At 42.4% G+C, this 24,031-nt stretch overlaps 1 protein-coding gene across 1 annotated transcript in view; it reads left to right on the top strand.

Annotated features, from left to right (window-relative positions):
- LOC117480217 (zinc finger protein 516-like) overlaps positions 1 to 23,479 on the top strand; it is a 45,918-nt gene extending 22,439 nt beyond the window's left edge. Inside the window, 7 exon segments of the mRNA XM_034127448.1 lie at positions 3,224 to 5,431; positions 9,077 to 9,444; positions 9,446 to 9,514; positions 9,516 to 10,419; positions 14,826 to 14,930; positions 17,162 to 17,232; positions 19,428 to 23,479. Of these exon segments, the coding sequence (XP_033983339.1) occupies positions 3,691 to 5,431; positions 9,077 to 9,444; positions 9,446 to 9,514; positions 9,516 to 10,419; positions 14,826 to 14,930; positions 17,162 to 17,232; positions 19,428 to 19,487 (3,318 nt within the window). The 5' untranslated portion in view covers positions 3,224 to 3,690 and the 3' untranslated portion in view covers positions 19,488 to 23,479.
- The last annotated feature ends 552 nt before the right edge of the window (positions 23,480 to 24,031 follow it).

Below are 24,031 nucleotides of genomic sequence, written 5' to 3'. Positions count from 1 at the left end.
GACTGGTCTGAAGTATTTAAAGGTGATCAGAAAAGTGTTTCCACGAGAATACAGCATTTAAATACACTTAGGAAATAAAACACCAATTCTTGCCTGAAACGATCTCCGGTCTTGCGAGAGGTTCATTAGCTGCTAAGTGGACGGTTCTTTCTAGCTTCAGGATGACACGTCATCCATTTAGTGCACCATGTCTGCTCTAAGAACGGCTTTGATGCCTCTTTTCTTTTTTGATGACTTCGATGATTGCTAATCTTGTTCGTCTCTCCTGGACAGTTTCTCCCCCCTTAAGCCAATTTGTCATTTTTCTCTCCCCCCTTTGCCTGTACGGTGAGGAGCCTGCATTGTTTCCCTTCTGGAGGCTAATCTCATTACATTTCAATTTGCACATGCGACTGCCTGGTGGATGACAGGCTTACCGTTGAAGAGTCTCAACCCCCCTCGGCTCTATACTGACCCCCAATCAGCGAGGCCATTTAACAGGAAATAAGATTATTATCCTCTGTTTTTAGCGCCAGAAAATAAACTACTAAGTATTAATGAGTAACATTAGGCTGTGGAGATGGAGAGCAGATGGAACAGATGGAGGGGGAAACTATGGTAGATGGATAAAGTGGGTTGTTACTTATTTAGCTGATTTATGTCTATAGTCACCTGATCACGCCGCATATTGGATATTATTCCCTTAAGCTGTGTTGTTCCTCATTTCAATGATTTGTCAAATGTATCAATACTTTCTTTATTTTCTTATCTTTCTAGTTAAATCCAAGCTCATAAATTCATGAAAATCACTTCGTTGAATTTTATGTTTTTTTATACTTCATAAAATATTTGGAATATGTTATGTCACGTAACCAAAGCACACGAATGAGACCTATAAAGGACGGCAGTTATGTGAATTTAGGGAAGGATGCAAACGTCTACACAAAGAATCAATATGGTGTTATGATGTTCATCAATTCTTCTGCATGTAAGACAAATTATAATGCTTGTAAAAACAATACAAAAAGATAACATCATTCTAGCAGCTCTGTGAGGATCAGTGATGCTTTGAGCTAGATGTTAGTGTCAGTAGATGTTAGTGTCAGTAGATGTTAGTGTCAGTAGATGTTAGTGTAATAAAACGGATGTTGCACAGGCCTCTTGTTAACCATGTTCACCTTCTTAGTTTAGCATGATAGCATGATAGCATTTGCTAAGCACCAAACACTGAATGTTACAAAACATAATTTTGTTTCTACCAAGTCTTACTTATTGGAAAAAAAATAAGGCTTGCAATAAGCCTCTAGAATAAGCTGAAGATCAATCAAGTTATTCTAATTTCCAATCCATTCAAAAGTTGTTGAGACATTTCGCTCAAAATCATGCATATGAACCCCTTAGAAGTGCTATAAAGGATAAGATAGGGATCACTACAGACATAATTCATCATGGGGAATCTGTACATGTCTATGCCAAATTGTACGCCAATCCATCATTGGGATGGTGAGAGTAAAAACGGCTGGTGACACTAGAGGAGACCTAAAGGCAATCTTAAAAGTCATCAAGACTCATCCTCTGGGTAACATGAATGTACATAGAATATTTCATGGCAATCCATCAAGTAGTTTGATCTGGACCAAAGTGGTGCATTTGACCAACAGATCATCACTGCCATCCTTAGAGCTATGTCACTAGCGTGGCTAAAAATGTAAAAGCCCTAATGTTTTGAAAACGCATATGGATATAGTGAGCCTTAATGCTTATCAACATTGAGACTAACCCTAACCCCCAATTCTAATCCTAACATTTAGACAGAAAAAGGTATGGCTCTTGGAGATACGTTTTGTAACTAACTAATGTCAGCCACAGCTGCAATGCTGGCTGGAGCAGCACTGTTCTTGTCAGCTGGAAGCCTAAGCTTACTAAGCACTCCAGGAGGAAGGATGGCAAACCATTGAGGGCGCTCTGATTTCAATAGCATAAATCATTCTAGATAGATAGGTGGCTTTGGCGCAGGGTAGTCATTTTCAGCGCGAGAGTTTAAGACATATGATTGTTCTGGTGCTAACTTCCCTCCTCCACCATCTTATCCTCTTATGATTATGATCAATTATCCACTTATAATTAGAGCCTGGCAGTAACTCAACTCATGGGCCCTGTCACTTGATATAATAGCCTATAATAATGCTGTCAGTCGCATTTCATTCAGTCCACACTCTCAGGATCTAGCATCGGCTGAAATGTACTGTATACTCCAGTAAGAAATATGTCAGTTTAATCAACAAAGCTGTAACAGAAAATGGCTCTTTTGTAATGATAGTATCGATGAGCTGAGACGGAGAAAAGAATAAAGATGTGATTAACTTTGAGTGATTCTTGTGAGAATATTGGGACTTTGCTGCAAGAAATAATAATAGGTCATAAAAAGGAAATGTGGTGAAAACATCTGACACATTTGGCAGATGTATAACATTATACAACTTAATAGGTCAATTGAAATGACAACAGTTTTTTTTTTAAATTAGTCAACACTGCTTAATTTCTTCTTTTCTTTCTCTTTCTGTTTGTCTCCCCCACCCCATTGAACTCCAGTTTGAGAAATAGAGCAAAGCAAACTGTCTGAAGAGCCACTTCCTGTTGTGTACTTAAGATCCCTGTCATGTGATAGCGTCAGTTGAGGCGGGTGCGTGAGGCCAGTATGGGGAGGGAATATGGTGGCACTGCTGATCTTGCTGATGTGAACACAGCCCCTCACCCCCCCTCCCCCCCCCCACACCCTGATTGTGTAAAGTGTCGACTCAGCCAGTGTGGCGTCAGAGCCCCGAGCCCAGCACAGCTCTTCACAACCACACATGCACGTGCACAGTGGTGGTGCACAATGTCAGCCACAGATACATGGTGGACTTACATGATAATAGCCCATCCATAATGTATACTGATGTAAATCTTTATAAACTCATATAAGTAACAATAGATGCGGGGTCTAAATATGTTGGTCAATACAAAGGGGTAAATGTAATTGTAGTGTAAATCATAAGTTGATTGTGTGTTAGGTGTTTCTAAAGAGGTCATGCACTGTTTTTTGTTATATTTGTAGCTGTGTAGTTAGTGTAGATGTGCATGCAAAAACTAAATGTGTCTGAAAATGGATTACCTTTGGTATATTTCTTTTTTACTTACACATTCTTTGTCTGTTTTCTCACCCCCCCTCCCCACCCCTCTTTCTTCTGTGTTGCTTTTGCAGGTGAAGGATATGCAGTGTGATTGAAGAGAATGGAGAGAAGACAATAAAATGAAGAACACAAGTGTGGCGGAAAAGTACTCAAAACCTCTTTCCACTGACACAATGATGACCTGGAATTAAGAAAGACATTTGTTTGTTCGGACAAAGAGACCATAAGCACGTGTCAAAAATAAATGATTAAGCTACACGCATTGCTTTCTATGGTGCCTGTGGCATGTAGATAGTTTGAACTACTGATTCATTGACAGTGCCAGATGAAGATGGATAGATGGTGTTGCATCCAGTAACTGGAGAGTGCTAAATGAGCTGCTGTGTAAGCAGCTTGATCCCTGGATGATTGAAGGCAGATAACAATTTAACTTAAGCACGCTAGACTTCCCTAGATGTGCAAAAGCAGATCGCAGTAGTTTCAGTTTTTTTTGGACTTTGTGAAAGACCAGGTAGTACAGATTAGTTGGGATTGTACAATGAATCCTAGAGACAGTGTGGAGGTGATGGAGACCCGGGCAGCAGGGAAGGAGAAGCTGGTTGGAGACAAGGTCAGCCATAGAAATGACATTGATGGGGAGGAAGACAAAACCCCAGGGGCTTTTGACTGCAACGTCTGCGGACGCAGCTTCCCGTTCCTCAGCTCTTTGTCACAGCACATGAGACGACACACTGGTGCTCGCCCTTACAAATGCCCCTACTGTGACCACAGAGCCTCTCAGAAGGGCAACCTCAAAGTTCACATCCGCAGCCACAAACTGGGCACCCTCTCCAGCCACCACTCCAATGAGGATGAAGAGGGTGGAGCCGAGGAGGAGGAGATGAGTGTTTCAGAGGGCCTTGATGGAGGTACGAGTCCAACTAAGAGCAGCTCAGCCTGTAACCGGATGATTAATGGGGATAGTGGAGAGGAGAGTCGCAGGAAAGTGCCTGGTAGGAGCCTGAAAAGAGAAAAGCCCGTTACTGACCAGAGGCCTTTCTGTTGCCGTCTCTGTGGCTATGAGGCCTTTCGAGAAGATCAGCTCCTCAGCCATATTGAAAAGGTCCACATAACAGCAGATGCAGATGATGATACCACTGTGAAGGAAGAGGTTGTGCCCGAACCTGATATCGTCCAACCTCAGGGTGATGGGACCTTCCCCTGTGAGACCTGTGGCCAGGTGTTTACCCAGGCCTGGTTTCTGAAGTCACACATGAAGAAACATGCAGGGATCCTGGACCACTGCTGTCGCATCTGTGGACGGCGGTTCCGTGAAGCCTGGTTCCTAAAGTCGCACATGAAAACACACAACACCAAATCCAGGGCACGGTCAAAAGGGGAATCTGCTGAGCCTCCAGCCACCATCAATGACGTAGCTCAGAATCCCGAAGTTGTCACTAGCCACATTTCATGCATCTATCAAGTGTGTTCCAAATGTGGGAACCTGTTCCACAACAAAGAGAGCCTGAGGGCACATGAGAAAATCCACAGTGTCAGCTATGGCAGGAAATCCCCGAGCCAATGCCAACTCAGTGATGATGAGGACTCACCAGCTGCTAAGAGACGTTTCCTTGACTGCTTAAACCTCCAGCCTGTTGAGAAAAAAACTCTGGATGAAGAGGAGAATGAAAAGCTAGGTCAAAGAATCCCAGAGCTAGATCCATTTTGCAGCTACCAGGCCTGGCAATTAGCTACAAAAGGAAGGGTTGTTGAGCCAGTGGAGGCAAGTTCCAAGGGCTCCTATGGGGTAGGAAGTATGGGGGAGGAAGCCCTTGCCGGGGCCGCTGTGGTTTTTGAGAAGGAGAGCAGCCGTTATGTCCTTCAAAGTCAAGGGAAACGTAACTCAGGGCGACGCAGCAGCTCTGGTTTTGGAAGCCATGCTTCTTCAGGGGACCGGACACCAGAGAGCCTCAGCGATTCCGAGTACCGGCCTTCGTCTCGCCAGGAGCGGCGGCGACCATCTGCCTCCAAGTCCAACGAATGCTTTGAGTGCGGGAAGGTGTTCCGCAGTCGTCACCAGATGATCGTCCACCAGCGGGTACACAGGAAGGACGGAGGCAGGGCATCTGTGGGCTACAAGGAAAGAGCTTCAAGAGACGAGCGATGGGGCTCCACCAGTGATCCCGAGTCAGGCTCCCCCAGCCGGCCCAGCACCCCGGGGTATGGGGACTCTCCACCAGCCTCCACCCTCGTGAACCAGGCCTCAGAGATGGGTACGGCAAACTCTGGAGAGACTACAGGTTGGTCTTCTTTTATCTTGTGCTTTTGTTTTGAAACTAAAATCTTTAATCAAAGGCAATTTAAGGGAGCTGAACCTAAATATTACTCATTTGGGAATTGCAGCTTAGTTTCAATCTGTCAGTCACATATTCGGTATGAAATCAATAATTGGAGGCTATAGTGCTGAAGATTCCCTTGATGTTTCATTTTTTGCTTATGACCACCATTGCCAAGTCAATATTCAATCTGTCTTTGTAAGGTACTGACTCAACTTTCTAGCATAAAACAGGTACATGAAGTATACACAGCAGTTTACTAATAGAAGCACACTCTGCAGTCATTTTAGAAATGACTGTAGCCCTTTCCAAGCCTCCCACTGGAGGCCTCTGACTCTGTCACTGTAGTAAACATCTGTTGATGAAATGTGCTTTGTGTAGATGGAGCTCCTCATAACATCAGTGTGTATGGAGAGGGAGCTGGAGCCACCATGTGGCAACATCTTGAAATTACATCAGACTTCAGCTGTTAAGAGAACTACACACAAACACACACATATGGTGAAAACATTTGAACTGCCTCTGAACATTATGTTAACAGCAATCCAATTTGTCAGTATGAAACTAGAGGGTTAACTGAAAGTGCAAGCCTTTCAGTTGCATGTCAGTAGATGAGAGGGCATTTTTGGAATGCCTATCATTTTTTTCACCTTCGCAACCAATAAACACTGCAGAGCAAAAAAAGAAAACCTACCCATGCAAGGAAAAAACACCCATAAACATGGCTTAAATATCTTAAAGGAAGGAATCCTGTGTATACAACGCACCAGAGCTTTCTGGCTTTTGTCTTTTAACTTTCAAACTCACTGAAATCACAGTTAGAACCGGTTAGGATAGTGGATCGCAAACTGAAGGGATAGCTACCATTCCTCCCTGTTAGTACAGACATTCAAAAATAGCTGCAACATTTCTTCAGGCCTGATTGAGCTGTATGCTATTTCAGGTCTTCCTGTGTCAGGAAACCCCCCTCACCCCCCTCATCTGTGTGTGAATTTGTCTTTTGCTCTCTTTTTTATGCCATGAAAATCTGTCTGCACGTTTCCTTGTTCTCTTTGCTGAGCTTGTTTATTGTAAAACAACCAATTATTTGTTATGACACACAATTACAGTCCTGTTCTCCAGCAGTGAAAGGTTTGGTGAACATCCTGGGGTCTAGTTTGAGGAATTAAATTCATAGCAAATAATCGTATTAACTTAATATATACACGATATACAAATCTATCTAATATACTGTATTGGATACAAAACCTGCAATAGCAAGAGAGAAAGAGATATCATCTGATTTTTTTTAAAAGCCATTTCATGTAAAAATGGTTACAGATTCTGTGCATACCAAATGAATATCCTTGTCACGACGGCTTCAGCCCGTCCATCCCTTTTCTCCCTGTCCCCTCTGACTCTTTCCTAATCTCTAAGGTTACCTCCTGTGGCAATTCCACTGTCACTCATCCACTCTTCTTACCATTGAGCCATCCAGGCTGCCCGATGTCTGAGGGATTGGTTATTTATAGAGTCACCTCCCGATGGAGAGGATGCAGGCAATGGGGAAAGAGACACTCAGAGGACGCTCTAGTGGCGAATACTCTGATGTCCCTCACAGACACAGTGCTACTTTTGAGGAATGCTAATGAGAAGTGACAGTATACATGCACACTGAGATTATGGGCATTTAGACAGATCAGTAACAATGTGTTATTGATGTGTTATTATCATTCTCAGTTTAATTCTTAAATAATCAGGATTTTCAATTTGCTTGAAACACTACATACAGGTTTTATGAACTGCTTAATTTGGAAAGTTTAGGGATATTTTGAGTCCAAAACATGTCTTTTTATGAAAAGGAAGACCTCTAATTCACATTTGACCAATTTTGACAATAGCTAATTAAAATGCCTAATGCATATTTAAAAAAACGTTTTCCGAATACTTGTAGCTTAAACAAAATGGTTGCCAAATGTAATACTGCCTCAGTAATCAACTGGGGAAGTTTCATGGTGATAGCTATTGCAATTGATTGTAGTGTCTTGTAGCTTTTTATATTACTCGCTTACATGTAATACACATTTTAGTTTAATTTATTTTTCTATATATTCTGAAGGTATTCCCTGAGGGGTTTGTTGATATAATATACATGGCCTGATTTATATAACATTTACTCCTAAAAACATGGAGAAGAACACTGTTGACAGTGTTTCCTGATTTGTGAAGTTTTCAAAAAGATATCCAAAAATCCCTCTGGAATAATCTTTGCATCACATTTGTCAACAAAATGAAAATACATGTTGAGCCTGGCTTTATCCAATGCTCAGATTTCCTTTACCAAAATGTATCTAAATAAGCACATCCTTAATAAGATAATAGCATCATAATGTGTGTTGCAAAAAAATTGGGAAGATTCATGTCTTTTTCTTTTGTTAAATGACCAATATCAGCCTGATAAACAGGACACATCAGTCCAAGCACCTTCCCATCTAACACCGCCCAGCCCCGGGCGACACCTTGGCAGAGTCTGAGTGTGTGTGTGTTGGCCAGTGTTGCCAACAGGAAGCCAAACGAAAAACAGATGGCAGGTTACTGGTGTTATTGTGAAGAAGAGGGGGGGGAGCCGGGAGTACTACAGCATCTGATCTGTTGGATCATAGGATATTGAAGTGTGTGCATGTATATACTGTACATTCTGGACAATTACATGGTTTTATATTCTAAACCTTTGTAAGCTTTGTCATGTTTTTGATGAAATGTAATGTTAGTATATCAATTATAATGATACATGACATTTATATAGCGCTTTTCCTGGTGCTCAAAGCGCTTATTATTAACTACTTCTAGTACCAACATTCATTGGTTTATTTATATTCTTATTTTTCGAATTACAATCTAGGAGATCTAAAGTGTGTTTGTAACAGCAGTTAAATTCATTCGTAAGAAAGAATTGTTCACAAACGCCATCTTGTGGGGAATTTAGGAAGCTGCATTTCAGGATGAAGTACTACTGTCTTCATAAAGAGAACATATCTGCAATACAATGCAATTCCAGTACAATATTCTTAAGATCTATATACTACTTTTATCAACTTTATCATTTCCAATTTGTGTTATTTATCACAATGTGTTTATTAAGCTATATTGTAATATGATTGTGTAGTTGTTTCACAATTATTATTTTGTTAGCGTTGATTTGCTCACCGTCCTTGTAATAGCCAAAGTACACATTTTATTTCAGAATATATTCACTCGTGAAACTTGAAGGGCATGTGGAGAGCACAGAGCTCCGCCAAGGACGTTTCCATAAGAGAAACATGATGTTTCTGCCCTGAGATTTGCATATGTTCCAAAATTGAATGGTTTATTTCTTGGCCTTTGCCTTTTCGCCAAGATTCATACAAATCAAAGCAGTACTATTTATGTAATAATGCTGACAAACAGACAGTGGTAATGAAAGAGATACATTGCAAAACTGGCCTATACTGCAGCCTGGTGGCTGTTCAACCAAACTACATCTGGATGGAACAATGTAAACCTGGCACAGTAGTAGTAGAAGTACAATATATATCAAGAATATTTCCTTTGCAGTCATTAACCTTTATGTTATCATTCTTTCCTCTACAGATGAGAAGCCTTACGTCTGCAGCCTTTGTGACTTTGTCACCAGAGAGCTGCAGGTCTACTTGACTCATGTTCGTGTCCAACACCCCGCTGCCCCCGGAGAGAGACCCAGCCCTATTCCCAGCCCCTGCTCAGGCAGAGGCACCCCAAGTGGTTACCCCAAGCTGAAGAAAGCTCTCCTCCAGGGGATGAACAACTCAGCATCTCCTCCTGCTTACCTCTCAGCTCGATCCTCCCCGCTCGATCCCAGCATGACCCCTGTTGATCTGTGCATGAGGGCCAATAGCTGCAGGGGCATAGCCTCCCTAACCCAGGACAGGAAAGGCCTCCCAAACCACAAGTGCTCCTTCTGCTCCCACTCCACCCGCTACCCCCGAGGTGCTCTGGATGCACCAGACTGTGGCTCACCGCATCAACAGCAGTAGCTCCAATCTTGCTCCGAAAATGGGCCCTGAAAAATTGTTCCAAGGGCTCCAGGGACAACTTATTATCCCCCAGGAGACGCACTGGTCCCCCGCCAATGCTGGAGGGGAAGGAATGCCCATCGCTGCCTCCACTGATGCGTGCCCAACGCACCCAGCCTCCAACCAACTCTATCGAGGTTCCAAAGAAGAGCAAGCCAGCCAGTCAAGCAGCCATGCCATTATCCTCCTCCTCCTCAACCCCCTCTTCCTCGACCTCCAGAGTCTCCTCATCCACCTCGGGGACCCAAGCAGTGAGAGTCCCCGTCCGGCCTGGCAGCAGCAGCAAAACCAGCAGCAGTGTCAGACACATGGAGGACCAGAGTCATCAGTCTCGCTTCAGACCCAAAGTGGATATATACCCTCGGGGCGGCTCGTCGTCTTCCTCCAGCTCTTTGGAGAAAAGCACCGGTGCCGCCTCACGCTCCCCAGCCCCGAGCCCCAGCGCAGCTGCTGCATCCCGGATCTCTGAGCGCTATGTGATGCCTCAAGAGGGCCTCGGTTTCATGCTGTCCAGCAAACATGGCCTCGCAGAGTACAGCCGGGCTAGAGGTTCCCCTCATCAGCCGCTTCCCAACGCCCACGGCCAGAGCCGGGTTAAAGCTACGAGGCCCAGCACCATCACCCATAGCACCGCTGCAGGACACAACTACGGAGCCTACCAGGCACATGGGGGCACTTTGCTGAACTCTTCCTCCTCCTCCTCCTCCTCCTCCTCCTCTTCTTTGCCTTCAGAGGCTCGTGGAGATGTCAAGCAGGAGCCAATGGCAGAGACGCCAGAGACGCCAACAGACATTCTCGGCTTCCTCAATAACTACAGCCCCCATGAACTGGCTTCTCTCTACCACCGCTGGGGGGCGGCTAATGCACTGATGGATCCCACTGGTGAGGAACTACTTTACTACTGCCATTTTTGTTCAATCTGTTGACTTGTTGACATTTATTTTGTTAGTTTAAAAAGTGTTTGGTAACTATATATATAAAACAATTTTTTGTTTTCATATGTTCTTCTTTCACTATATCCTGACAGTTCTGTATTAGACAGATCAAGAAGATGATGTTTCTCGTCCTCAAAGCAAAGGAGTCTCTAGAACTCCGATCAATCTGTCAAACTTAACACTTTGATAAACAGTAACTAAAATGTCTGGTACTGTTTGGCTGTAAAACCACAGGTTTGTTCAAAAAGGCGGAGCCAAAACCAAGCATTGCCCATTGTTTGGAGCAGACTGTTATTTTACCACCATACAGTTCAATAAAATATCTTTCTAAAAGGTCAAACACAGGCATTGCAGTACCAGAAATGTGATTCATCACCTCCGCCTAGTTTGACAGTTTGATTGGAGTTCACATGCAGTGCTAGAGACTCCTTGGCTCTGATTGGTCGTGCTATTTTGGTGCAGATGAACCTTGCAAATGCCATTAGGGGAACTTGGGTTAGAAAGGAATATGATTTTTTGTTTAAATCATTCACCACTGTCAGGATATAGTGACAGTTTCACCAAATACGACAGAACGTTATTTTGTTATAAAGTTACCAACTGTAGCTTTAAATGCATGTAGTACCACCATTAGGAACAAGCCTTCTTGGTTAGCGTTCTGTGGCATCCCTCATCACCAGCTGATATACCAAATGCCCAGAGGGTCTTAGCTTTGGAGGAAATGCCAAATGTCAAGAGTTGTAGAGAAATGTTTTCCAGTGACGGAGTATTTTAGTTTTGAGCTGTCTTGAGTAGAATGCCCAAACTTCAAAGGCTAAAAAACACGATGGCCGCAATCACGTAGTTCCACACCTAAAGTATCTTCAATGAAGTATACACATTTATCCTCTCCAACACAGGCCAACGCTGCCTCTCACACTAACTCGCCATCTGGCAGAAAGTGATTGACAGACACACGTGGTGCTTGGTTCTGACAAGGTTTTGAATAATGAAGAGGTTATCCATTAAATGAGCACATGTGTGTGCTTGCATGTTTGTCAGACATGATAAGAGGCTATATCTGGGGCAGCGTGTGTTTGTGCATGTCTGTCCATACAGTATGTGCTTGGGTTTTTTAGATGCAAGTGTGTATCTCTTCTTCTTTTTTTTGTATGTGAGAGACGTGAGAGAACCTTTGCTACTCTCAGGTCTGCGAGGCATGCCTAGTCTCCAGCTCCACTCTCCCAGAAAGCTGTCACAAACTGTTTAGGTCACGGCTCTGCCTGACGAGAGACTCGCACAGATGCGAATGGAGGGAGGGCGAAATGAAGAGAGAGGGAAAATAAGAGGCAGGGAGAGAGATGAGACAGAATAATTACCCCACCAGCTGCTTTGGAAATGGTCATTACCGAACATGCGTATTATTTTCCCATTTTCAGTTGTGTCTCTAAGGTCAAGTGGGGCTGTGCGGAGCCAGGGGTCAAAGACAACAGCCCGAGAGCCGACGCATGACATCGCTGTCACCCGTCCAGGCGCATATCGTCACCACCCGCCTTAGCCCTTTGAGTCACATGCTATAAAGTGACCTTTTTTGAAGTCTTTCTCCCGTTTTCTCTTTGTAATACGCGTACGAATGTGTGTCCGCTTGCGTTTTCCATCCAGCACTGTCTTGTCTTTCATTAGTGCATCAGTGAGAAGGGCTGGCGGCCCGCAGTAGGAGTAGAGTATCCAGAGGCCAGCAGTCGGGCTGCCAGAGACACTCTCTGTCACCTCCTCTGCCTCCCTGTCCTGCTGGGTCCCTCCATCCACACGCAAACATACACACAACCAGCGGGCACTGCCCAGGTATATGCCAGGCTGAATGCTAACGGTGCTGATGCATCTGCCAGGGGTCTGTGCAGTAGGCGTCCCCCTCACAGAGAGCACTCACTGACCTCCAGGTCTTTCATCTGTCAGCAGGAGAGGTCACAGGAGAGCATTAGTATGTGTGTTGCAGTCTCAAATGAAATGCACATTTAGGTGCCCACCAGAAAGCTTTATTATATGAAAGCTGACAGGTCCTTATCAATCATACCTCAAGTCAAGAATTGTAATTTCTTAAATACAGTTATTTCCTCAACAGTTTTCTTTATGCTCAATGGCAACACTGTATGCATGTTGTCTGCTTTACCAAACAAAATCAGGCTTCATGCCCCATGACTTTCTTGTGGTCACTTTCTTATACTGCCTCATTTTAGTTTAAAATGATCATTTGAGAAATCACATGGTTTTGCCGTAGTTTTTTAATGTTTTTATTTACCCTTAATGCAAAATCAATGTAGCATTAAAAAAATATAACCTACTCATACTTAATAAACTAAACTAAACTAAAAAACACTTATTTTGTTTTGTATGTTGACCAAATATTGGGACCAAGATACATAGTCTACTGAGCAGGGTAATCAACAATTGATAGATCAAGTGCTGGTTCATTGTGAATTACATTTCATTAGCCGCCGCAAATATCCTTTACATAGGCCAAATGTTATCCAGGTAATCTCACCCCTAGGTTGGCATTTCAATAATTCAATAAAGAAATGTGCACACATGCTGATATACATCTGCAGTAAACTGAGTGTGGCTCTTTTAGAACATTTTAAATCAAAAGTTGTTACCGGCAAGTAACGCAATGATGTCTTGTTTGGATATGTGTTATAGCATTAAAACATGGTTAGCTGTCTTATATTTGTCATATATACTTGTGGAAATGTTAATATTATATGAGGTTCTTGACTTGAATGTAACATTTCTGAAGTTTTCCTTAACTCAATGTTTATCTGTATCAGATAAGAAAACTGTAGAGCAAGCTTCAAGATTGTTTTAAAGTTTTGCATAAATACTGACACTGCAAAAAGTTGGCTTTCACTAGCTTCTAAAAGACACAAACTGAGAGAAGAATTTCCTAATTTCTCATGTACTCACGCCATGTCTCGCGAGTCAATTCATCAAAATTCAACAAGTTTCTTTCCGCATTTAAGGCCATTATCGTGTTAATCTGACGTGCGCATGTAATGGGAGTGTTCTGTCATTCTGTGTGTGTGCAGCCAGTCTGTGCCTCTCTTTCCTCTTTTGGACCAAACACACATATACAACTCTTGAAACACACACACACACACATGCAGACATACACACCTGACATGTGACACACGGGCAGCGGAGCGGGCACATCACAGCCGGGGCGTTTTAATTGCCTGTAATTTATGCGGTGTGTGTGTGTGCTATGTGTGTCTGGCTGTCAGACTCTGAGATGATGCTGTGTGACAGCTGCAGTCCAGCCCCTGGAGCTAGCCGCTCATAATGACACATTAGACATACTAATGATGCCTGAGCAAGTCCACTACCACTGACGCTACCTAGCTCCACCGCTGCTGGGAGCCAGGCTCTGTGCTCATGTTCACCCACTCCCTTCTCTCTGCCCGACGCTGACCTTTACGTCGTCATTCAATTTGAAAATGTATTCTGCCTCGAAATAAACTGATGCTGAAAGTTCACGTTTTCCATCCCTCAGAAGAAAGAAAAGTCACACATAAATGCTCACATTCATGTACTTTTTTTTTTTAAGCGGCAAAACGGCTCTGCGCTGACTTTGTGTTTTTTATTGAGAACGCTACCTGCTCTAAATTGTCTTAACCCTAAAAGTAACAATTATTTCAACTTTGACCTTGTTCACCTCTGACTTTTCGGTGCAACCACTCAGATGACAGGTGCTAAGCGGCGCAAGCTAGCAAGGGGAGGTAACTATAGAAACAAAACTTTACTGGCTGTTTTCACCGCAAGGCTCTGCGCCCAACGACGCGGTGAGCAAAGAGCTAATCGCAAGAAAATGCAGCACTTAGGTGTTTTAGGATTAGACACTTGTGGGTAATTCACAATCAAACGCATTGTGGCTGCTAAATGCTACATGAATTTTGCATTAATTGCGATCGCAACATGCCTCATCTCAAGGTCCGATCCACAAAAGAGATTACACAAACGATATATCAACACAAACAAAGAAAATATTGCGTGTCCACTGACAGTACAATATATTTGTAAGCATCTACATAATGGGACAAACAGTGTTATTGTTTGCCAACAACAAATAAGAACCACTTTTGTCCCACTCTAATGATTGTTTTGGGCATTATATAGTGCAAAGTTCCCTCGCAGAATTCTGAAACTTTAATCAAATATAAATCGTAAATGTATTAAAGGAAATATCATATATAAATATCTTGTCTTGCCTGTGTCTGCTAACAGTGCATACCATTCATTTGAATCCTATTGTACCTCTGTTTCAACCTCTAACAATTTGAACCTCTGATGTCCTGCGTTTCTCTGTCCTGTGTGTTTTAGGGATGATGAGGTCTCTGATGCGGCAGGGACAGTATTTCTGCCACGAGTGCGGGAAGAGTTTCAGTCAGCCCAGCCACCTGCGTACACATATGAGATCCCATACAGGTAAACACATCCACACTGACAGACACACAAACACAAGAAAGACAGACTGCACGTGAACACGTACTTCAACTGGATCAACAAGATCATGGAAATGCCTCATAATCAATATTTCTTATTCCACGTAAAGCATAACAATTGTATTCCCTGAAACTCCCCCACTGTAGGCTTAAATAAATATCATAATAATGGCAAATTAAACTCTATCAAATGAAAACGTATTTGATTAAGGTGTCAAAATAATAAGGAAATTAGCTTGATACCTTTAGTTTTACAGGGAAATATGAATGGTTTTATATTATATGGGCATTCACATTGGTGAATGTCGGAATCTTCGTAAAAACTGTTAATGAGCCCACTTGGTATGTTGGTATTTTCCATTAAATAGGACCCTAAGTGTAAGGACTACAAACAGAACAATCAAGTCTTTCAACATGAATTTACAAAAGTGTATACGCAGTAACTAAAAGAGGCTTTGGATGAGAACTGGTTGAGTTAGGGTTTGTAGGGACCCACTGAAATAGTTCAAAAAGGAAAATGTATGCCGGACAAAAATCTTAGCAAACAAGAAACAGCAAAAACAATGAATCATACAGCATTTAACCTGCCGATCCACCATGTAAGCTACTTGTTATTCATGTATTTCTAGATGTTCCCACTCTTTTGGCCACTCCTTCAACAGTCAATCATTCCCGTGCCACCTGTGAACACACACGTCATCGCCCTCGCAGCTAGTTATCCCCCAAATCAACGCTCACATGAGATATAGAGAATATATGCAAGGAGATTCACATTCCAGACAATATTTCATCATCTGACTCTCCATACGTCAACCACGTTCCTGCATTCCCCGAAATAAATCAAAATGGATCTTTTTGTTCAGTTGAGTGTGACAGGCGGTCTGTGAGTCCTCCCCGCCCTGGGCTGGGCAGCTGTCTCTATTTTTTTAAAGTGAAACATGATGTGCTCCGGATACTGACCTGTGACAAATTGTATACATTATTAATCACATGTCAATTAGAGAGATGGAATTGCGCATTCTAATGAAGCAGAACAGCATTTGTCCACGCCAACCTTATGAATCTATTTGCATGCGTCCCAATGCCATTCACTAAACAGCTTGATTTAGACATTCTGCCTTTTCCTCCACTTCCTCCTTCTCCTCTTTACTTTCCCTCCGTGCACTTACATTTCCTCTCCTCCCGTCCTTTCCTTTCCTCTCGATTTGTCCTCTCCCTTGATTCTTTTGTTCTGTCTTCTTTACACCCATCTTCACTTTGTTTGTCTTCCTCATCATTTCCTCTGTTCTCACCTGTTTTCCTGTCCTCTTTTCCTCCCATGTTTCCTCTCATTTATTCTGCACTCCAGTTCTGTTTTCCTCTCTTGACTCCTCTCCTTTCTTCTCCTTTTGTTTGGTTTGATTCCCCTGATCCTTCCATATGACTTTTTCTTCTCTCTTCTTCCTGTCATTTTTCTACTTTCCTCTTTTGTATCATTTCCACTCCTCTTCCCACCTATAACCTCTGCTCCTCTCTTCCATGTTCCTCTTATCTCCTGTTCCCTTATTTACTTTCCTTCATTCCTTTTCTCGTACCTTTCATCTCCTCTCTTTTCCCATTTGTCTGCCTTCCTCCCTCTCCTGTCCTGTCATGTCCATCAGCCGTACGGGCAGTGATCACAGTAGACAGTGAGATAAGTAGCTTCTTTATAGAGAGTGTGAATGATATGTGGCACAGCCAGTGATTCTAAGTGACAGAGGCCAAATGGTAAGTGATGCAGCGGCTCAGCTTCCCCCCAAGCTTTGCTGTAAACACACACACAGAGCGCATTAACACACACACACACACACAGTCCCATGCATAAGGGTCTGTAAACACTCGCCAAAGCTGTAATTAATGTTGTCACCGACGGTTGTCTTCAGCACGGACGTGCACACGCAGAAAAGGCCAGCCACCCCGAGGCCTCTATTAACATGCGTCATATTAAATCACTGACTTGCCTCCACCAGGTTCCATCACCATCATCACCACCATGATCACCATCACCATCACTGCCAGCCCCCCCCCCCCCCATCTATTAGCAAGGGCGCTGGTGGCTAATGTGTGCGGATGGTGGTGGACGGAGGAAAGAAATTGCTTGTGTGAATCTGGTAGAGCTTTTAACCGAATGCCCTCCTCCTCCCCCTTCCTCCCCTCCTCCCCCTTCCTCCCCTCCTCCTCCTTCTCCCCCCACAGTTGGGTATGATTTTAACGGACTCCACAGAGGTACTGACGCTCACACCACCGCTTCTGAAGCTCCCAAACAAGTATGTGGCACCATGGCTAACCACTGGGCTCCCTCATTGCTTATGCATGTGTATTGTTATTATTGTCTCACATCAGCATGTGTGTCTGTGCACCCTTTTATGTGTTTTGTTTTTTTCATGTGCACCTGGCATTAACACCTGGCATTCTCCCATGCTGCTGGATCACACCTGACAACAGCGTGTGTATCCAGTAAAACACTTTACAGTTGTCTCATTGAAACACTTGGTGGTTATTTTAGTAAGTCAGGAAAAGGTAGCAGATGCTTTTAATGTCACTTAAACAAAAATAATTGTACTTCTTAAGATGGCGATTTTTCAATTAACACCTTAAGTGCTGACATCAGATACTTGCAACTACAGAAGGTCTTAGAGATACACCCATAAATACGTTTTAAAATATATTAAGACATAACCCACTCGCACAAACACACACATGACCCAACACATTATCTCCCCACAAGTTACACCTGTAGATTGACCACACATTTATATAACTGTTAGCCGTCAGAGTGGTGCAGCTTTTACGCTTTCTTGTAGGCCGAACCAGAAGTCAGCATAGCAAGGTCCATCTTTGTCAAGAACCAATGGGATTGTTCCATCGTATTTTGGAATATTGCATAAAGTAAGACCTTTGGCTAACAAACGTTTATGATAATTCTCCACATATTAACACCACTTTTGTTATATTTGAAGCATAATGCAATTGCCAGAACTAAAGAACGTTAGGCTATAAACAGACTGCACCAAGGTCACATCAGCACCGCTACGCTGAAGGCAGACTTGTGTGGGGCGTGATGATGTTAAGCAGCCTCATTTGGTCACTTTGTCAGTAACTGTTTTTATAATCGAAAAAATGTTTGGATATTCATGAGTGGGGTATTTCTCTGACGTCGAACAAAACGTGTCCTAAGCTTGTGTTAGCCACAAACCTTATTTCAGGCATAAACAGTTGACTTTGAGACGAGGGAACTGGAAGTGGTAAGATGCTCACTCAATTATGGGACTCATTCCATCACCACTCAGAAAAAGTATAAATGTCTACAGATACATGTTTCAAACAAAGATGTGCAAACACATTCCCTGCTTTGATGTCTTTAAGGAGTTTTAGAGTCAGTCAACGAGACAGAGGAGGAACAGAGGAATACATCTGTTCTGCTTTGACATTCGAATAGAGCTGGGTTCTACGCGCTGCGCCTCCATCTTAATTAATCACACCCACACCCAACATGGACTCAGATTTACCGCACACTATGAATGATGGGAGCAGGCACGGCGGAGGGGTCCAATTAGATGTAGTGTTGACGCTGCTTTACGGTGACGATAACCTTTATTATAATGTAGTGCAGCGGTCCCGTCAGCCATGTTTCCTCGCAGGACGATGTCGTGGAGGTTCTCGCTTTCTTCTCACGTGTCGCCCTCCCCGTCTCTCCAGCTGTTTTTTTTTTTAGATTTTTGTTTGATTAATTATACCTTTTTTTTTTGTATCTCCACCCCCCCTTTCCTATCTTTCTCCACCGTCTGATGATGTATGATAACAGCTATATTTCCCTGTTTCTTCTTCAGGGAGAAAGGTGCGGGAGGGGCACGGGGAGTCATTTGTTTTCCCGCTTTGATACTCTTCCATTTATCAAAATGATAATTAGGTGCAATTAAATGGCAATCTCATTTGTTTTGTTCAGGTGTGTGTTGCTTATTTTTTTATAATTATTTTTCCTATTTTTTTTCCCGCCGAGGTGTCTGTGCCATTGTAGGTCAGTCTAATTACAAGAGAGTGTACGGGGTGTGTGTGGAGTGTGTTTGAGTGTGTGTGGGGGCATAGGGTGGCCCTGGTGATTGAGAGGAATACAAAAAGACGAAATGACAGACAGGGGAAAGAGAAAGGAAGTCCATCTGGGTCAGGATAGAAAAGCAAAGTTAACTTTCTAAGTGAAATTAGATGTCAAAAATGAACCGTGAATGCTGTTCCTATCCAATAATAAGCCCTATTTCTAGCCAAATGCCTTCATGTCTCTTGGTTTATGTTTGTCTGTGTGTTTTTCCCCCCTTTCTTTTCATTTGCACTACAGCAATACTCATCCGTGTGTTACATCGTTGTCTTGTTTAATCTGTATTCTCAAAAAGTCTCTGTGTTGTGTCCTTTCTGGCTACCATCTGACCTTTCAACTTAAAGTGTGTATTGTGTGTGTTTTCCCCAGGGGAGAGGCCATTCTGCTGCCAGCTCTGCCCATACCGAGCATCTCAGAAAGGGAACCTAAAGACACACGTCCAGAGTGTCCACCATTTGCCTTTTGACAACAGCCAGTACCCCGACACAAGGAGTCTAATACTGAGCCAGGAGGAGCAAGGAGCGCTGGCTGCCAAACACACACCGACGCCACCACCACAACAAGAGTAACCCATCTGGACTGAGGCTAGTCTATAACACCATTCCTAAAAATGAGAGGACTGGAAGCTGGACCCAAGACTCATGATGGACTTTTCAAACCTCTCCTTGCCACCCATCACCCTTTAATGAACTTAGACACATTTTCTACAATGAAGGCTAGTAGTTTTCTTTTTTTAAATTTGAAATAAGAAGGTGGTTAAAGCTGTGCTAGGCAATTTTGAGGAGTGTCTTATCTACTTACAACAAATAATTCAGCAATATCTTCACCAGAAATCGATATTTTGCTTCTTTAAATTGACAACAATTAGCAGGTTGTGTTTAGTTGACATCACCTTAAATGAATTCTGAATATAGAACTCCCTGAAAACACAAAGAGTAACCTCTCGCTGCCATCTCAGAGGTACAAACCGATGTCACCCTGTGCAGCTTTACAAGCAAAGCAAAGTTGTAATAAAACAAAGCGGAGAAACTGAACTTGAATGCAACTGCTAGCTTTCTGAATCAAGGACTATGGCATTGCATGGCTGCTGTAGTTATCTTTCCCTTTCTTTTTCTGCTTCAGCTTTATTGTAGAAGAGGTTGTGCATTCCTCAGGACACCAATCATCAGAGCTGAGAGAGAAGACGCTTCACAATTGATCTACAGTCAATTGACGCATTGCATGTTCTTTCTTCCTCTGGGTTTATGAAGATCTAGACTTGCATCTGTCTGTGTGAATGTGTGTGTGTGTGTGTGTGTGTTAAACTCACTTCCCTCCACTCCAAAGTGTAATGTTAGCAGTGCAGTGACCACTCTAAGGCTGTGTAGCTGATGATTAGAAGGAGAGAGAGAGGTAGGATTAAAGGCAGAAAGAGAACGCTAATGGGGGTGTCTGCTTTAGTGCTCATTAAAAAGAGTGTGCGTTTTTTAATAGCCAATATAAATGAGCGTACCATTTTTTTTATGGCCGTTCAATTATGGTCCATTTAAGAGGAAGGGACTGAGTGGAGGCAGTTTCCCTCCATAACTCCATCAAATTAAGGAGTGTTTCCGACACTTCTGACTTTGAGTTAGACCGACTACAAAACAGTAGGGATGACAGGAAGACGCTCGCTCGCTGTGGATCGCACAGAATAAACTCTTGTGCTATTACAAAAGAGAATATGGTAGTGCTAAGTGTTAGCTAGTGAAGATGCATCTTCATGTCATGCTTCTAAAGGGTAACACAGACCTTTTTGGCTTAAAGCTTTGGTATCAAAAGCAAGCCAGTCTCTCTGGTTAAAAGCCTGTGGCACAGAGTTTTTAGCACCTAAGGGGCAACAAGCTATTTAAATAAATACTTCCCCCTCATTAAGACCATTTGCAGATCAGTTCATCAGCCTGTGTTATCTTCAATACTTTAACAAAATGTTTTCTTTTCATGCCTCATGAAGTTATTTATTTACAAATGCCAGTTTTGCCCATATTGGGAATAATGTATTCCTCTGATTAGGTAGATTATCTTCTACACAAAGTAAAGGTTTATTTCTGTGTATTTTTTACTATTGTAACATAGTGAAAGGTTCTACCTTTACAGGGGTCTCAACATGAGTCAAATGAAACTATTTCAGAAGCAAAATTCATCTTCTCATATCAATCTCGGCAAAAAAAGGAAAGAAGCGTGTTTCCTAAAATATCTCAAACTATTCCTTTTTAAACTTGAAACAACCAGAGAGCAGAGCTTCTTTTGCTACCAAACATTTAAGCAGACTAAACGAGCCGAACTCTCACACTGTCGGCCTCTTGCAGGGTGATGTGAAGATTTGCATTCTAGCAGGAAAAGAGTGATGAGGTTAGATAAAGAGGGAGAGAGCAGCCAGAAGTCAGGAGGTCAGGAGGTCAGGCTTCCAGAGAGTTCAGGTACAGGAGATGGAGACATGTTGAAGTCTATTGAATTGTAGAGCCGTCACAGCCTTAACACTGGTGGGTGTGCATTGGTGTGTGTGTGTGTGTGCATTCTCAGTCCTCTCTGTACTGTATAAGAGGTTGACTTACCACTTCTGTGTACTCCAGCCTTCCTCTAGATGCTTTCTATACTAGCCTACCTCCTCTGCAATAGAAGTGTTTTTAGTTTATTGGCTGGTGGAGTAGGAGGACATGCTCTCTTTATGTCCTGGGCTTGTTTTGTATCTCTGTAAAAGCCATGCATCGACCATATAATGTATAAAATAAGTGTATTTAGCCACCACGAAGTCCCCCCTTCCAAGTTTAAAACCTTGTGTTTGAAATGTAGGCCATGGCAATAAGTTCTTTTGGATCCAGAAGTGATGATACATTTTGGATGATCCATTGCTATATATCCTGATTGACAGGTTGTTGTATCACAAGGTAGCCAAGCCCTAAAGAGTACTCTGTTTTATCTTTTATTTGACTTGAAATGGGAACATACCCTACCCTAAAATAATTAGGGTAGGGTCGTTTTCTCATAGACTTCCATACAATTTGACTTATTTTTGGAGCCAGTGGATTCGCCCCCTGATGGTCTTTACACATAATGCAGGTTTAGGCACTTCTGCATATGCCTGACTTTCCAGACCCTGAGGCTACGTCCACTTCTTTTATACAGTCTATGGTCTTGCCACGATGGGGAAAAGAGATGAAAGCAAGGCAGTTGAAAGCGAAATTACACAGCAAGAGTTGAAATGTGGAGACATTTTGTACGCATAACGTCAAAAATCAAAGCAGTTAAAAGATATCGGAACGTAAACAGTACTATACTTCCCATCTATTTGAAGACCTCAGCAGTTTTTCCCTAATGATGAAATGGTTGCTATTCCAGTGGGTTGTTGAGTTATGCTTACAGCGTTGTGTGCTTGAATATGCCTAATCATACACAAATGTGTGTATTGAGGGTGTGGGTAGTGAAAATACTTGAAACGGACACTCTAGCCTTCGAGGTAGTGTAGTACTAATACCAATGTTGTACAGAATTCCCTTTAAGATTAACTCCTCAGTGATGAATTTGTACTCCGAAGTGTGACTTAGAAAAACTTTGAAGCAGGAGTGAGTGTATGTAATATAAAACTGTCTATCTGTAATCCACTCTTACCAAACCCTTATATACAGCGGTAGAAACCAAATGGCATTACTAGTGCACTTAGACTAGGTTACTGCTTTAACCGTTCTCATTTTGTCCAATACTAGCTAAGGTTTCTTTGAGAATGTCTTTTTAATGGTGCCGGCTAACACACTTCAATGTCACTTGGGGTTTAGAGGCTTTTTTGTTAGGATGTTTCCATAGATTTCTATTGACAAATGATTAGTTCTGTGACGGCTGCGTGGCACTGCTTTTTAGCGTTGTTTCCTCACTGAAAGTTGGATAATTCTAGGTGCAGCAGTGCTTATTTTTTTCATAATAAAGATGTAAGAGTGTGTTTTTAATATTTCTCTTTACTAAACTGTAGGATTTGTTCAGTAGCTAGCCATGGCTGCCCTCCCACAGGGGCTGGCATGTGTTGTTCTTTTTTCTTTGGTTGGGTTTTTATCATGCCTCTTAAGTTGTATTATTTGTGTCCGTATTGCTTTTTTAATTATTATTTGTTATGAACTTCATGATTAATTTACCTTAGAAGAAATTATTATTCCAAGTGTATTTGGTTGATATCTGTATTTATTATCACTTCAAAAAGGATTAGAGGACAGAGGCAGACAGCAGCGTTTGTTTAATTCGATTTTTTTTTTTTCTGGGTTGTTTTTTTGTTTTTATACCGTGTAGTTTTCATGCCAGCAAGCCGGTGTGAAAGCTCTACCTCGTCTGAGCCATTCTCAGTTCTGTTACACTTTTGTACATCATTTCAAAAAGATGTAATGTCATGTCCACAATAAAAGACACACAAAATGGCACCTGTTGGCTCTGTTTCATCTGCCTTTGCTTGTTTCTTTTAAATCTACCTCAGCCACTGTGACTGAACACATCCAAGTTTAGATGAAAAAGCTTCACAGATTTGCAAATGTTATTTTTTCCCTTTTACTCAGACTGCCAATGTGGAATTTACAAAGAAACGTTCAGTGCAACATCTATAAATATTGACAAGATTACTGAGAACTGAGCACATTTTGCATTCTTATGTTTCTCTCACAAGGCTTATTCTCGCCATGGGCGCTCGCTGTCATCATATGTTACTTTCAGCAGTGTGCACACAAGCTGTACTGGTATTTCAATCCTAAATATTCATATCCACTATTTCTTCCTGACTGTAGCTACAGTCCAATGTTTATCCTATGTATCTTTTCTCCTTACCCAGTCCAGACAGAGGCAGATTAGATTAACTGGAAGCTCTTTATGACCCGATTCCGATTTAATGATATTCAAAAATGGTTGCGCAGTGTTAAGAACAAACTAAATATACAATGGCAACTGGCAGGAATGAAGTACAGCAGGAATTACAACGGAAA

This window comes from Trematomus bernacchii, unplaced genomic scaffold, assembly GCF_902827165.1.
Source record: "Trematomus bernacchii unplaced genomic scaffold, fTreBer1.1, whole genome shotgun sequence".
Classification (NCBI taxonomy): Eukaryota; Metazoa; Chordata; class Actinopteri; order Perciformes; family Nototheniidae; genus Trematomus; species Trematomus bernacchii.
Note: the sequence above shows the minus strand (reverse complement) of the source record. Positions and strands in the feature narration are given on the sequence as shown.